The sequence below is a fragment of the Eretmochelys imbricata genome, chromosome 1, assembly GCF_965152235.1.
Source record: "Eretmochelys imbricata isolate rEreImb1 chromosome 1, rEreImb1.hap1, whole genome shotgun sequence".
NCBI classification, from domain to species: domain Eukaryota; kingdom Metazoa; phylum Chordata; order Testudines; family Cheloniidae; genus Eretmochelys; species Eretmochelys imbricata.
The window spans coordinates 136,872,142-136,887,160 of NC_135572.1; the positions used below are offsets into that span (position 1 = coordinate 136,872,142).

Genomic DNA, 15,019 nt, shown 5'->3' on the forward strand with positions numbered 1-15,019 from the left:
TGTGAGATACACATTAACCTACAGAAACTGTTTATGATCCTTACAGAGAAGGCTCTGCTGTTGCGTGAAGAGACCATTGCTGTTAATTCAAAGAAGGAAGAACTCAAACAAGTTGTATCACATGCAAAAGAGCTCGAGGTAATTGTGAGCCTGAATTTGGAGACTACACTGTTTGATTAGTACATTTGAACTGTTTTGTGTTACCTTTTCAGGAATAATATGTGGTACAAAGTATATTCTTGAGAAACACCTTAAGAAGTCTGTGTGACATGTTTTTTAGCTGGAGCTGGATTCAGTAAAGGCGCAGGTGCTATTGGTAAACAAACAGAATCAGTTGTTGACAGAAAAATTGAAAGAGATTGCGGACTATCCCTTGTTAAAGGAAGAGAAACTGGAGCTTCAGGTGCAAAATAAACTACTTAGACAACAACTGGAGGAGACTCGCAATGAAAACCTGCATTTCCGAGACAGTTAGTGTTTAACATATTTTATAACTTTCCTTTCCTCATTTTGCAGAAGGTTTCCATTAAAGTAAACACTTTATTTCATGACTGTTAAAAGGCTACAAAATTTAAGAATATATGTAAAATGAAATTAACACTCCGCTTTAAAAAACTGTTATAATACTTGGTTTTGCTCCTGCTTATCCCTGTTTTGTCTTTTCATTTATCTTTGTTTTTTCCAGAGTTCCTAGTATCACAAGTATTGGGTGATGATTTTTTTATTAGTGTCCCTGGACACTTCATGGGACAGTGGTAAAAGCATGTCAATTCTATTTTCTTCATCTATTTCTCCTCAGAGGACCACAAGTCCTTAATTATAGTAGATTTTTTTATGTTTCACTTTCCAAAAGCTGGTCTTGTGGTTACAGCACTGGACTAGGAATTAGTAAACCTGGGTTTAATTCCCAGATCTGCCACTGACTTCCTGCGTGATCTCAGTCAAGTCATGTAATCTCTTTGTCTCCTTTCCCCATCTGTAAAATGGGGACAATGATCATTGTCTTGTCAAATTTACATTGTAAGCACTTTTATGGAAGTCTCTCACTGTTTGCACAATGGAACTCTGCATTCAGGTGCTACTAAAATACAAAAATACTAATTGTTGATAATACCCTCTCTTTCCTTTCATCTCCCAAAACACCATTTTTTTTCAACCACAGCATTATTTATTGTTGTTAGTAGAGGACAAAGGCTTCTGCAAATGACTATTTTGATAGATCTGATCTCTGTAGAATAATAATCTATTGTCTTGTAATGCGCATCTGCATTTCTAAAACATGTTGTTGTGTTTGAAGACCACAGATGAGCAGTACATTCAGGTTCAGATAAGACAGGAACAAGTTGATTCAGGTAAATAACTTGCAGAGTAGAAAACTTCCTGCCTAGCTCATAACTGCCCAGAGGGAGGCACACAAAGTTCAGTCTCTAGAAAAAACAGATACCCCAAAAAGTGTATATAAATTAAGTTTTACTATTTAAGACCTATTGTAGTCAGGAAAAATATTTCAGTTTTAAGTTTCCAGGAGTTGGTTATAAATAGTGAATGTTCATTTTTAAGTATCTTATAAAATATCTCCTGATATTGTTCTTTTACATGAAAGAGTTAACTCAGCCATCAGCTGAACATGTAGCCTGTCAGGCAGAATTGAGGAGAGTTGAACATGCTAAAAAGCTGGAACAGGATGAGTTTGAAACCCATAAACAACTTCTGGAAAAGCAACTGCAAAGTGAGGTAAATTCTTCTCTTTTCATCTTAATAGTATAAGATTTTTTTTCTGTCATTTTCTAAACACTTACACCTGTCCCATTGCAGGAGGTATTGGAGTGCTTTAATTCAATCTTTTCTTAAAAATAAATACAATTTTTAAAAAATTAACCAAACAAACCTGTGTTAAACCTAAGATTTTTCAGTACTTGTTTACTATAGGTCAATACTGCTGATGAAACTGGAAAAAAAAAAATACAAATTTGGCTGGACCTGGAAGCACTTGCTCATTTTCATCAGAATTAATGTATCTGTGCTGGTAGAAATGGAAAAATGTTGCAGCCAACACAGGAATTCTTTATTAACCCTTATCCTAATGGATAAAGAGAAACCGGTCACAGAATGAAAAATTAGTCGTGGCTTAGGTACACGTGATCATGATTTGATCATATTCATAATATACAGAGTAAAGTCCAGACCAGTAGTATATACATGTGGTGCTATAATAGGGCCACTTTCACAAAGCTGAAAACAGTTATGAGCCAGATCAGCTGGGAGGAAGATTTTTGTGAGAAAAATGTGAATGATAGTTGGGAATCATTTAAGAACACCTTTAGTAGATGGGCCAAAACCCACAATGGAGGAAGAAGGCCATATCAGTTAAAACTCTGAACTGGTTTAGAGGTGAATTGAGGGCAGCTGTAAAAAGTGTGTGTGTGTGTGTGTGTGTGTGTGTGTAAAACAAATGGAAGAAAGGGGAAGTTGATAGTAATGAATATAATTCAGAAGTTAGGAATTGTATAAAATTTATTAAGGGAAACCAAGGGACACAAGGAGAAATCTGTGGCCCACAGAGTTAAGGACAATAAAGGAGGTTTTTAAATATATTAAGAACAAAAAGAATTCTGACAGTGGTATTGGTTTGTAACTAGATGGAAATGGTATAGTTATCAATAATAATCTAAAAAAGGCATAAGTGTTCAATAAATACTTTTGTTCTGGTTGGGTTTAAAACTGGGGTATAATCTTATATGGTGATGCTAACACTTGTTCATTCCACTGGTATCTCTGGAAGGTGTTAAACCAAAGCTACTAAAGTCAGAAATTTTTAAATCAGTAGGTCCAGAGTTTTAAAAAAGCTTGCTGGGCTGTTAATGACAGGTTTCAGAGTAACAGCCGTGTTAGTCTGTATTCGCAAAAAGAAAAGGAGGACTTGTGGCACCTTAGAGACTAACCAATTTATTTGAGCATAAGCTTTCGTGAGCTACAGCTCACTTCATCGGATGCATACTGTGGAAAATACAGAAGATGTTCTTATACATACAAACCATGAAAAAATGGGTGTTTACCACTACAAAAGGTTTTCCTGCTGGAGAGTGGGGTGGGGAGAGAGAAAACCTTTTGTAGTGGTAAACACCCATTTTTTCATGGTTTGTATGTATAAGAACATCTTCTATATTTTCCACAGTATGCATCCGATGAAGTGAGCTGTAGCTCACGAAAGCTTATGCTCAAATAAATTGGTTAGTCTCTAAGGTGCCACAAGTCCTCCTTTTCTTTTTTGGACAGTTAATGTTGATTTTCAATAAGTCTTAGAGCACTGGGGAAGTCCCAGAAGACTGGAAGATAGCTAATGTAATGCCAATATTTAGAAAGGGTAAACGGGGTGACCTGGATATTTATAGGCCTGTCAGTCTAACATTGATCCCAGCTGGGCCAGATAATGCAGTGTCTGAGAAGGGACTCGATTAATAAAGAATTAAAGTAGGGTTATGTAGTTAATGTAAATCAGTGTGGGTTTAAGGAAAATAAATCCTGTTTAACTTGATATCTTTTTTTGATGAGGTTACAGATTTGGTAGATAAATATAATAGTGTTGACCTTAGACTTCTGTAAGGTGTTTGACTTTGTACCACATGACGTTTTGATTAAAAAACTAGAACTAAATATTTACTCCATTTAACATGGAACTGATTAAATGGATTAAAAACTGGCTAACTAATAGACCTCAAAATGTGATTATAAATGGGTAGTCGTTATCAAGCAGGTGTGTTTCCACTCGGGTCCCACAGAGATCGGTTCTTGGGTCCTGTGCTATTTAACATTTTTACAGTGACCTGGAAGAAAACAAAATCATCACTGGTAAAGTTTGCAGTGTTGTTAAGTGTTGAAAGCTGGAACGTTGTTGCTGTGGTAACGCTGTTCAGGCTGCTAAGCTGTTGCAGCTGCTCAGTGCTTCTGTTCTTGGAGCTCCAATGTTATCAGCACTAGCAGATAGTGCAGCCTGCTAATTCAGCAGACCTCTATGTTACCCATAAATAGGGCCCTACCAAATTCATTGTTCATTTTGGTCAATTTCACGATCATAGGCTCTTAAATGTAAATTTAATGATTTCAGATATTTAAATCTGAAATTTCATGGTGTTATAATTGTAGGGGTCCTGACCCATAAAGGACTTGTGAGGGGTGGGTCGCAAGGTTATTGTTTGGGGAGTTGCAGTACTTCTACCCTTACTTCTGCTTTGCTAATGGCGGCATCACTGTCTTCAGAGCTGGGCAGCTGGAAGGTGGTGGCTGCTGGCCGAGAGCCCAGCTCTGAAGGCAGAACTGCCGCCAGCAGCAGCGCAGAAGTGAGGATGGCATGGTATGGCATTGCCACCCTTACTTCTGTGCTGCTGCCTCCAGAGCTGGGCTCTCAGTCTGCAGCCACCACTCTTCTGCACGGCTGCCTTCAGAGCTGGGCAGCCGAAATAGGGTGGCATGGGATGGTATTGCCACCTTTACTTCTGTGCTGCTGCTGGTGGGGCACTGTCTTCAGAGCTCGGTGCCCGGCTAAGAGACACCGCTCTCCAGATGCCCAGATCTGAATGCAGCACAGAAGTAAGGGTGGCAATACTGCAACCCCCCCAAAATAACCTTGTGACCCCCCCCGCAACTCGCTTTTGGGTCAGGACCCCCAATTTGAAAAATGCTGGTCTCCCCTGTGAAATCTATATAGTATAGGGTCAAAGCACACAAAAAGACCAGATTTCATGGTGGGGAGACCAGATTTCATGATCTGTGACATGTTTTTCATGGCCGGGAATTTGGTAGGGCCCTACTCATAAAGAGAAGCCACAGGCATGGTTAGGTGGCAAAGGCACTCAGCCAGATTTATTGCCTTCCAGGCACAGTACTAGTGCCCTGGCTCAGTGATTACGGGTAGACTAACACATGAGTGCCAAGTTGCAAGGGGCAGTTCAGTGAGCAGCAGGAATTTTTGCTGTCCCCTCGGCCACACAAAGGGTTATGATGAGTTACACCAACATTTATAGACTGAGACAAACATATGTACCACCTTACCTTGTTCATACCATCTTGTAGTGGGGTGGTTACCCTGCTCCTGAAATAAGAGGAGTGAGAACAGCTGGGGGAAGCAGCCACAGCTGTGGCCAGCTCAATCAGGGCCCATCTGGCTCTTATAAGAGGGCTGGGGGCCAGGAGCTGGAGGAGTTTCACTCTAGCCTTGGAGTGAGAAGCGCTAGCTGCCTGAGAGCAAGATACCTGAAGCAGAGCGGTGCTGGGGAAGGGCAAAGGGAGCTGGGAAGCTCCAGCCTGGTAAACGCCCAGGCTGCAGGCCTTGATGAAGGCCTATGAAAAGGTACTGGGGCTGCAGAAGGGCAGCTCAAGGATAGGCAAAGGCAGCAGGTCCTAACCCCTTGTCAGTGATAAATGGCCATTACAGACTGCAGTCTGCCCCAGTGAGGCAGAGAGGGGACTAAATGACTACTGGCAGTAGCCACTGAGGTAAGGTGGGTGTAGAGAGTTGGGGGTTCCCCTGGGAGGGGAGACCCGGAGTAAGAGGATACTGCTGGGGCAGAACCCTGAGATAAGGAGTACCAGGGTCTGGGAAGGACACGGGGCCTGAGGCAGGCAAGACACCGGCCAGCAGAGGTCACTCTGAGGCTGGAAAAGAGCTAATTCCCAGAATACCAGCAGGTGGTGCCGCACCGGTGAGTCAAACCTTCTTACCTTGTGCTAATCAGGACGTACCTGTGCTAATCTTTTGGAATGTGTTCATATACATATGCAGTGCCTGATACTTCTTAGGAAGTGCCTGTGTTTTAGCAACACTGGACTGTAGGCCATACTTACAGAATGGGAGACTTTATCGTGGGAAGCAGTAACTCAGCTGAATATAATCAGCTGAACATGAACTCCCAGTGTAATGCTGTGGCCAAAAGAGACAGTGTGATCCTAGGATGCATAAACAGGGGAATTGAGTAGGAGTAGAGAGGGTATTTGGCACTGGTATGACCACTGCTGGAATACTGTGTCCAGTTCTGGTGCCCACACTTCAAGAAGGGTGTTGATAAATTGGAGAGGGTTCAGAGAAGAGCCTTGAGAATGATTAAAGGGTTAGAAATCATGCCTTATAGTAATAGACTCAAAGAGCACAATCTATTTAGCTTAACAAAGAGATGGTTAAGGACTAACTTGATTATAGTCTATAACTATATACCGAGGGAACAAATATTTGATAATGGGCTCTTCAGTCTATTAGAGAAAGGTATAAGATGATCCAGTTGCTAGAAGTTGAAGCTAGACAACTTCAGACTGGAAATAAGACATGCATTTTTGACAATGAAGGATGATTAATCTTTGGAACAATTTACTAAGGGTTGTAGTGGATTCTCCATCATTGAAAAATTTTAAATCAAGTTTGGATGTTGTTCTAAAAAATGCTCTAGGAATTTTTTTGAAGATGTTCTATGGCCTGTGGTATACAAGAGGTCGGACTTGATCACAGTGGTCTCTTCTGGCATTGGAATCTATGAAAAGCATTGAGAGAAAGACGCCTTCATGGGTTGAGATACCTTTTCTCATCTTCAGTACTTGTTCACATTTGTATGACAATTTTTTTTTTTTTTTTTTCAAAATCTGTTTCAGGTTGAACGTTGTGCACAATTAAAGATCCAGCTGTTAGACTATGAAACTACTATCAGAAAGCTAAATGTACAGGTTGAAGATTTGAAATTGCAGCTGAAGCAAACACAGACAGGTTTGTAGTATTTATTAGATGTTTTTAAACTGACTTTATAAAGGATTTTTCATTTTTGCAAACATTTCCAATGGCTTGAAAAGTAGTTCAGATTGTGAGGGCTCAGTCTGTAACTGATAATTGCATTCCAAAACTAAAAAAAAGTTAAGGTTGTGATGTCACAAATGTAGCTACCTAAGACATCATTTATAAAACTCAAGCCTTTAAAAGCAAGGAAATGAATATTTATGGATATAATAAATCTTGCTCTGTCAAGATAAACATTCCTAATAAACATAGGGAAATGAATATTCCATAACAAAACCATCTAATTTCTAACTCATTAATTGTATTTTAATGTATTATGTTTTATCTCTTGTCTTTAGAATATGAATTATTTTCTTTTAAATAATACTTTTATTTTACCAATAAAATCTGTAATGCCTTTTGTGGTGGTGGTGGTGATAATTGCATCTAGTTTAACATAAAAAGTAGGGCTGTCGATTAATCGTAGTTAACTCATGATTAACTCAAAAAATTAATTACGATGGAAATTTATTAAATATTTTGGATGTTTTTCTACATTTTCAAATAAATTGATTTCACTTTGTATTCTGTGTTGTAGTGCTCACTTTATATTTTTTTTATTACAAATATTTGCACTGTAAAAATGATGAACAAAATGAAATAGTATTTTTCAGTTCACCTCATGCAAGTACTGTAGTGCAATCTCTTTATCATGAAAGTGCAATTTAAAATGTAGGTTAACTGCACTCAAAAACAAAACAGTGTAAAACTTTAGAGCCTACAATTCCACTCAGTCCTACTTCTTGTTCAGGCAATTGCTAAGAGAAACACGTTTCTTTACATATACAGGAGATAATGCTGCCCACTTCTTAATTACAATGTCACCTGAACAGGCGTTCGCATGGCACTGTTGTAGCTGACATCACAAGAGATTTATGTGCCTGATGAGCTCAAGATTCATATGCCTCACATGTTTCGGCCATTATTCCAGAGGACATGCTTCCATGCTGAAGACTCTGGTTAAAAAAATAATGTGTTAATTAAATTTGTACCTGAACTCCTTGGGGGAGAATTGTGTGTGTCCTGCTCTGTTTTACCTGCATTCTGCCATATATTTCATGTTATAGCAGTCTCGGATGATGACCCAGCACATGTTGTTCATTTTAAGAAAACTTTCGCTGCAAATTTGACAAAATGCAAAGAAGATACCAATGTGAAGTTTCTAAAGATAAAGCTACAGCACTCGACCCAAGATTTAAGAATCTGAAGTGCCTTCCAAAATCTGAGAGGGATGAGGTGTTGAGCATGCTTTCAGAAGTCTTAAAAGAGCCACGCTCTTATGCAGAAACTACAGAACCCAAATAATCAAAAAAGAAAATCAATCTTCTGCTGGTGGCATCTGACTCAGATTATGAAAATGAACATGCGTCAGTCCACACTGCTTTGGATTGTTATCGAGCAGAACCCATCATCAGCATGGATGCATGTCCCCTGGAATGGTGGTTGAAGCATGAAGGGACATATGAATCTTTAGAGCCTAGAAGTCCAGATATTTACATGCCAAATGCACTAAAGTTTGACATTGTTTTATTGAATGCAGGGTTTTTTGTACCTAATTCTACATTTGTAAGTTCAACTTTCGTGATAAAGAGATTGCACTACAGTACTTGTATTAGGTGAATTGAAAAATACAGTTTATTTTTTTTACAGTGCAAATATTTGTAATCAAAAATAAATATAAAGTGAGTGCTGTACACTCTGTATTCTGTGTTGTAATTGAAATCAATATATTTGAAAATGTAGAAAACATCCAAAAATATTTAAATAAATGGTATTGTATCATTAACAGCGCGATTAATCACGATTAACTTTTTTAATTGTGTGATTAATAACGATTAATTTTTTTAATCACACGATGGCCCTAATGAAAAGCACCTAATATTTTTTGATGAAATAGTGTTTATACTGCATGTCAACTGTCATTTGAAGCTGATCAGTGTGTCATGGTGTCATTTTGTAACTTTTGTTTTTTACTATTATTTCATGATTAACTCTTTACTTCGCTAGTGGAAGGCACAGTACTGACTTATTTTGGGTCAGAGATAAGGTTGTTGTGATTAAACAAACTTTTCTTTGTATTTGATAAGAATACTTTTATTATGCAATATGTGTTGACCTCTGACAAAGTTACTTCTCTACAGATGGTATTTGCAGATATTTCTGGTGTGTTTTCTTAACCTAGAAGTACTAACACTGAGACAGTTAACACATGCAGTATAACTGATTTTGGGTAACAGTTTTTTCTTTTAATCTTTAGTGGAAGGGAGTCATCTTAAACTTTACAGTGAAAGCAATATCTTGGTGTTCTGTTGTTTTGATTTTGTTGTTTTAATAGACTAATATATTGGGTATCTAAGCATTATGAGGGCATGCCCCTGTTCCCATTGAAATCAGTGGCACATGACTGGGCTCTAACAGTTTGCAAGTTTAATTAAATTAATTTTGTTTTGCAGCTGTTTTTAGTAATGTGTGTTTGGATTTTATATATATTATATATATATCAGTTAACAATTCATATTTTTGTCTCAATTAAAAATAGCAGAAACAATACTTATTTTTTTAGGCTGACAGCCTGCATGCCATGTTTCACTTTGATATAATTTAAAACAGACAAGTTATAAACCATTGAAAAATGGGGTTGAGTGGCTTACTAGAGCTGCTGTCATCAAGTGTCATTGCATTCTATGGAATTGTCTGATAAGTGTGTATTATTAAGGTGCAGTGATAACTGAAGTAGTAGCAGAAAATATGAAACTTTTTTCTGATTTTATTTTTTGTCTGAATTTGATCTAAATATTAATTTCTGTAAACATAAATCATTGATAACTTGCAACTGTTAGCAGCAACATCAAATGTAGTTGAATACAACTTTTTATTTTTAATGGTTATGATTTACGTTTCAAATGAAAAACCCTTGTATTTAAAATCCACTGTCATCAATTTCTCATCTGAATCATGTGACTAAATCATAATTCAAATAATTTCTTCTGATTTTTCCTGAAATTCATGGGTGCTTTTTTCTTTCTGTCTCTGTGTGTGAAATTTTTACTTACGTAGTTCTAGAGAATGAAGTGTATCGGAATCCCAAACCTTCTCTTGTTGATCGTTCTGTCGTTGACTTCACTGGTGATAGGATTGTACCTCATGACATTTATGTAGATGGTGTTTTCTTGAAGAACCGGGCTGTTACTGATATTGTTGTGGCGGATGATGTTCCAAACGTTGGTTATCGCCAGCATTCACGGACCTGCAACTCTTCTCCAGATTCTGACCTTGAATTTGTCGCCAAAACCAAAGCTAGGATAAAAGAACTAGAAAAAGAGGCAGAGTATTTGGAAGAGGCTTACAGAAATTACCAGCATAGAGTCATTCAAGGTGCAGTTGCAAGCAGGACACCAACAACGTCCCCTCTAGCTTTACGAAATGCTGTTAGATTCCCTTTGGCTTCTCAACACAGAGTTATGTTCGTAGAGGACAACCTTGGCTCTCAGCATTTCTCTCTTAGCAGTCCGAGAGGTCCAAGATATGTGACACCTGGGCATGATGATGTCTTGAAAAATCATCTAACTACTCCACGAAGAAGAGTCTCTTCCTCCAGACGTCTTTCTTCTACTCCTCTTTCCAAAGTGGAGAGAAAAGTCAATAGCCATATACTTCCAGAAGGTAAACCATTACTGCTCTTTTGTGGTGGTGGTTTTCTAGTAAGATTCCAGTTAGGAAACTTAAAATTGAGAATCTTTTGTATGTTTATCACCTGTTTAAGGGCAAGAGAAAGCTATAGGCAAAATATGATAAGTGAATTAGAAACTAAGCCTTTGAAAGCAAGTGTTTTAGAAGTGTGTGTGGGGGTGTGTGTCAAACCTACTGCCCTTAATTTAAGCAGTTTTTTAAATGAATAATTAGAGTATGCCCATATGATCCACTCTAGCTGTGGTAATCAGTGTTTTATTCAAAAGCAGATCCTAAGTGTAACTCTGCTTGGAAGATTAACTGGGATTTCACAGCTGCTATAAACCTCCCTGCATAGCCTCATCTATTTACTTAGTCAGTGGAGTTGCATGGGCAGTAATGGAGGGCAGAATTAGACTCAGCTTATTTGGGCTGCTAAAATGGTTCATTGTCTGTTTTGAAAATCTGAATGACTATAGTTCCCCTCTTTGTTGGTTTTTGTAAACAATGTCTAATGTTTGCTCCTGTTACTGTGACATTGCTTCCACACATTGGTGAGCAATTGTGAATTACAGGAAGATGGCTTTTAGATTCTGGGCATGATTGGAACATTGTGGTTTTCTGTTAATGTTGCAGTACCCTATAATTGTAATTTCAGAAATGTGTTTTAAAAAAAGAAATCTAATATTTCTTCTTCAAGTAGATGTAGTTATGTCTTCCACTTAGGTGTGTGCCTAAGAGCTGGAGAATTTTGCCTAGCAGTACCCATAGATGGCGGCACTTACGCTTCGTGCCTATAGCCCCTCCCCTGGCTATATGAGGTGGTGCCACCCCGACCCCTCTCAGCTGCTTCTTGTAGCCCGTGGCTGGAGTCAGAGCTCTGTGTGGTTCCTAATCTCACAACCTCTTTATTTCTTAGTGACTTTTCTAGTTGTATATAGTTAATTAGTACCTTTAGTTTAGTGTTAATTACCTTTCATTTAAGTATTTCCCTGGTGATGCCTTCACCGAGGTTTAAACATTTTCTGTTGTGTAGGGGAGCAATCCCCAACAATGATGCTTGCTGTGCTTAGGCAAAGTCCGCGTTGAGCAGTGGTGGTTGATTTGCAAATCGTTCACAAAATGGACTCAGATGGCCTTCATCCTCAGGGATCTTCATCTAAAGCAGCACCTGCTTGAACAGGCTATGCAGCCATCATCATCACTGGGATCTATGTTTGCCCTCATGTTCTGAGAGTGCTGCAGCTTCATGCTCTGGAACTCATGCTTCTCCAAAGAGATGGAGGAATCGCTCCTCATTGAGTGTGCTGAGGAAAAGGTCGCATAAGACCGATTGAGATTTGCTTCAGATCACGTGAGGACTTGTCTCTCTCCTCCCAAAGGAGCATGGTATGAATGCTGGAGTATGGGAGGGAGCAGGTCCTGTCAACTGGTCGCTAGTATCACTCAGGAAGGTCAGAAACCCCGTACTGTTGACTCTGGTTCCGGCCCTGGGGCGTCTGTTGAGTCCAGTACCAACAAAGGCGATGCTGGCACCAGCTGTTTCCAGATCAGGTGGCAATGGACCTCATCTTCCTTTCTGTCCCAACCTTTCCCTTGGTCCAGGACTTTGACAGGGCTGTATCGTTTATAGCTCTGTTGGGCTGCTGAACCTGTGGATCTGTTGGCATCGCACTCAGTGTTTCCCTTCCATGGTCAGTGGAAGCAGGGCCGGTACCGGGCTCAGTACTGGCATCAGGAACTTCTTTGGCACCCTTGTTGTCGATGCCACCAATGTTACTGGGGTGGTACTCACTGCTCTCCACTTTGGCACCATCAGTCAACTTGGTACTGCTGCCAACATTGGGATCAATACTGCTTCTGACACCAGAAATGCTGGGAGGCATATTTGGTGTTTGTGGTACTGTTTTCACTGTTGGTACCAGTTCCCGCTTCGGTCTCCACTACAGTTGAGTCTGACTGGTTGCTCGCACCCTTGTGCTGGCTCCACCTTTATCCCCTAAAACCTGGGACTCCTTGACATCCAAGTCGGGATCTTCTTCCACTCTATCTCTCCATTGCCTGACCTGCATTGGTGGCCATTCATGGAGCATTATGGGTACCAGGATTAGCACTGGTCTTGTGGTTGGGACGGGGTCTCCTGGCCTGGCGCATATGGGCCACCGATGTTTAACCCATACTAGTGGCCTCTATGGAATCTGTGGGCTGCTTCTTGGTCATGGAAGTCCCACTTCTCATCTTTCTGTAAAGCAAAATCACTGGGCAGGTGTGGCTGTAACCATCGGTCTGCCACAGGCCCAGGCACTGGTGATCTTTCCCCTCATGGAGCCTCCAGAGTCATCGCATTAGGACTGTCAATCCTGGAGCAAGCTCTGGCACTGGCACAGTTAACCGCTTCATCTTTGTCCCTAAACGATTCTGAAGTGCCTGGCTCTTCCTCCCCTTTGGCATCGGAGGATTTCAGGGTGTACCTTTTGCGGCACATAGCTGCTTCCCTGGGTATTCAAGCCAAGTTTCTGCAGGAGAACACACGTAGGTTGTTGTATATCCTGCAGCCTCCCTGTTAACGATGCACTCCTATAGCCTGCTGAGGTTCTCTGGAGCATGCCAGCTTTGATACAGCCTACTGTGGATCGCATGGAGAACCGTTACTTTGTTTCAGTGCAGGCATTTGAAGGTTTTTACTCCCATCTGACCACAAATTCTCTCGTCGTAACCACAGTGAACTATAGCGGCTAGCAGGGCATATTCAAATCCACTCCCAAGGTTAAGGACTCTAAACAGATGGACCTGATAGGTAGGAAGACATACACCTCCTGTCTATGCGTGTTGCAGATGCGTGTTGCTAACCGTCAGGCATAGTTACCCTAAAATTTAGATGCTAATTAAATTACCTACACATTTGTCTAATTTATCAAAAAGGGTAAACAGGGTTGTGGCCTGCCCTAAAGGAACTGCCAGAGTATTACCAGGGGGCTTGTCTCTGACCCGCAGAGGGCTTCCCAGAGCAAGCTAGTCTTGCTAACCCCAGAAAGGATGCAGATACAGCCTTCTGCTCAAGAATAGACACACAAGCAGTAATTCTTTGAAAACTGAAATAATCGTTTATTGAAGCAATTAGGTATTTACAGAAAAACAAGAAGAAATGAAAAGGAGTACTTGTGGCACCTTAGAGAGACTAACATTTGAGCATAAGCTTTTGTGAACTACAGCTCACTTCATCGGATGCATGCAGTGGAAAATACAGTGGGGAGATTTTATATACACAGAGAACATGAAACAATGGTGTTACCATACACACTGTAACGAGAGTGATCAGGTAAGGTGAGCTATTACCAGCAAGAGAGGGAAAAAACCTTTTGTAGTGATAATCAAGGTGGGCCATTTCCAGCAGTTGACAAGAATGTGTGAGGAACAGTGGGGGGGAGGGGAGGAGGAATAAACATGGGGGAAATAGTTTTACTTTGTGTAACGACACATCCACTCCCAGTCTTTATTCAAGCCTAATGTAATGGTGTCCAGTTTGCAAATTAATTCCAATTCAGCAGTCTCTCATTGGAGTCTGTTTTTGAAGTTTTTTTGTTGAAGAATTGCGACTTTTAGGTCTGTAATCGAGTGACCAAAGAGATTGAAGTGTTCTCCGACTGGTTTTTGAATGTTATAATTCTTTACGTCTGATTTGTGTCCATTTATTCTTTTACGTAGAGACTGTCCGGTTTGGCCAATGTACATGGCAGAGGGGCATTGCTGGCACATGATGGCATATATCACATTGGTGGATGTGCAGGTGAACGAGCCTCTGATGGTGTGGCTGATGTGATTAGGCCCTATGATGGTGTCCCCTGAATAGATATGTGGACACAGTTGGCAACGGGCTTTGTTGCAAGGATAGGGTCCTGGGTTAGTGTTTTTGTTGTGTGGTGTGTGGTTGCTGGTGAGTATTTGCTTCAGGTTGGGTGCTGTCTGTAAGCAAGGACTGGCCTGTCTCCCAAGATCTGTGAGAGTGATGGGTCGTCCTTCAGGATAGGTTGTAGATCCTTGATGATGCGCTGGAGAGGTTTTAGTTGGGGGCTGAAGGTGATGGCTAGTGGCGTTCTGTTTTCTTTTGTTGAGCCTGTCCTGTAGTAGGTAACTTCTGGGTACTCTTTCGGCTCTGTCAGTCTGTTTCTTCATTTCAGCAGGTAGGTGTTGTAGTTGTAAGAATGCTTGATAGAGATCTTGTAGGTGTTTGTCTCTGTCTGAGGGGTTGGAGTTCTCTGTGTATATAAAATCTCCCCACTGTATTTTCCACTGCATGCATCCGATGAAGTGAGCTGTAGCTCACAAAAGCTTATGCTCAAATAAATTTGTTAGTCTCTAAGGTGCCACAAGTACTCCTTTTCTTTTTGCGGATACAGACTAGCACGGCTGCTACTCTGAAGAAGAAATGAGTAAAGCATGATAAAACATAATAGAATTACAGTTTAAAATCAAGCGGCACAGCAAATAAGACACAGACTATATAACATATAACAATGTAACCATTCACTTAACACT

At 40.2% G+C, this 15,019-nt stretch overlaps 1 protein-coding gene across 5 annotated transcripts in view; it reads left to right on the plus strand.

Annotated features, from left to right (window-relative positions):
* OFD1 (OFD1 centriole and centriolar satellite protein) overlaps window positions 1-15,019 on the plus strand; it is a 61,358-nt gene that overhangs the window by 18,624 nt on the left and 27,715 nt on the right. For all 5 annotated transcript variants that reach the window (XM_077815921.1, XM_077815928.1, XM_077815935.1 and 2 more), the window contains 5 exons: window positions 47-138; window positions 281-470; window positions 1,604-1,734; window positions 6,637-6,748; window positions 9,872-10,477. In XM_077815921.1, coding sequence (XP_077672047.1) covers window positions 47-138; window positions 281-470; window positions 1,604-1,734; window positions 6,637-6,748; window positions 9,872-10,477 — 1,131 coding nt within the window. The remainder of the gene's footprint in view (window positions 1-46; window positions 139-280; window positions 471-1,603; window positions 1,735-6,636; window positions 6,749-9,871; window positions 10,478-15,019) is intronic.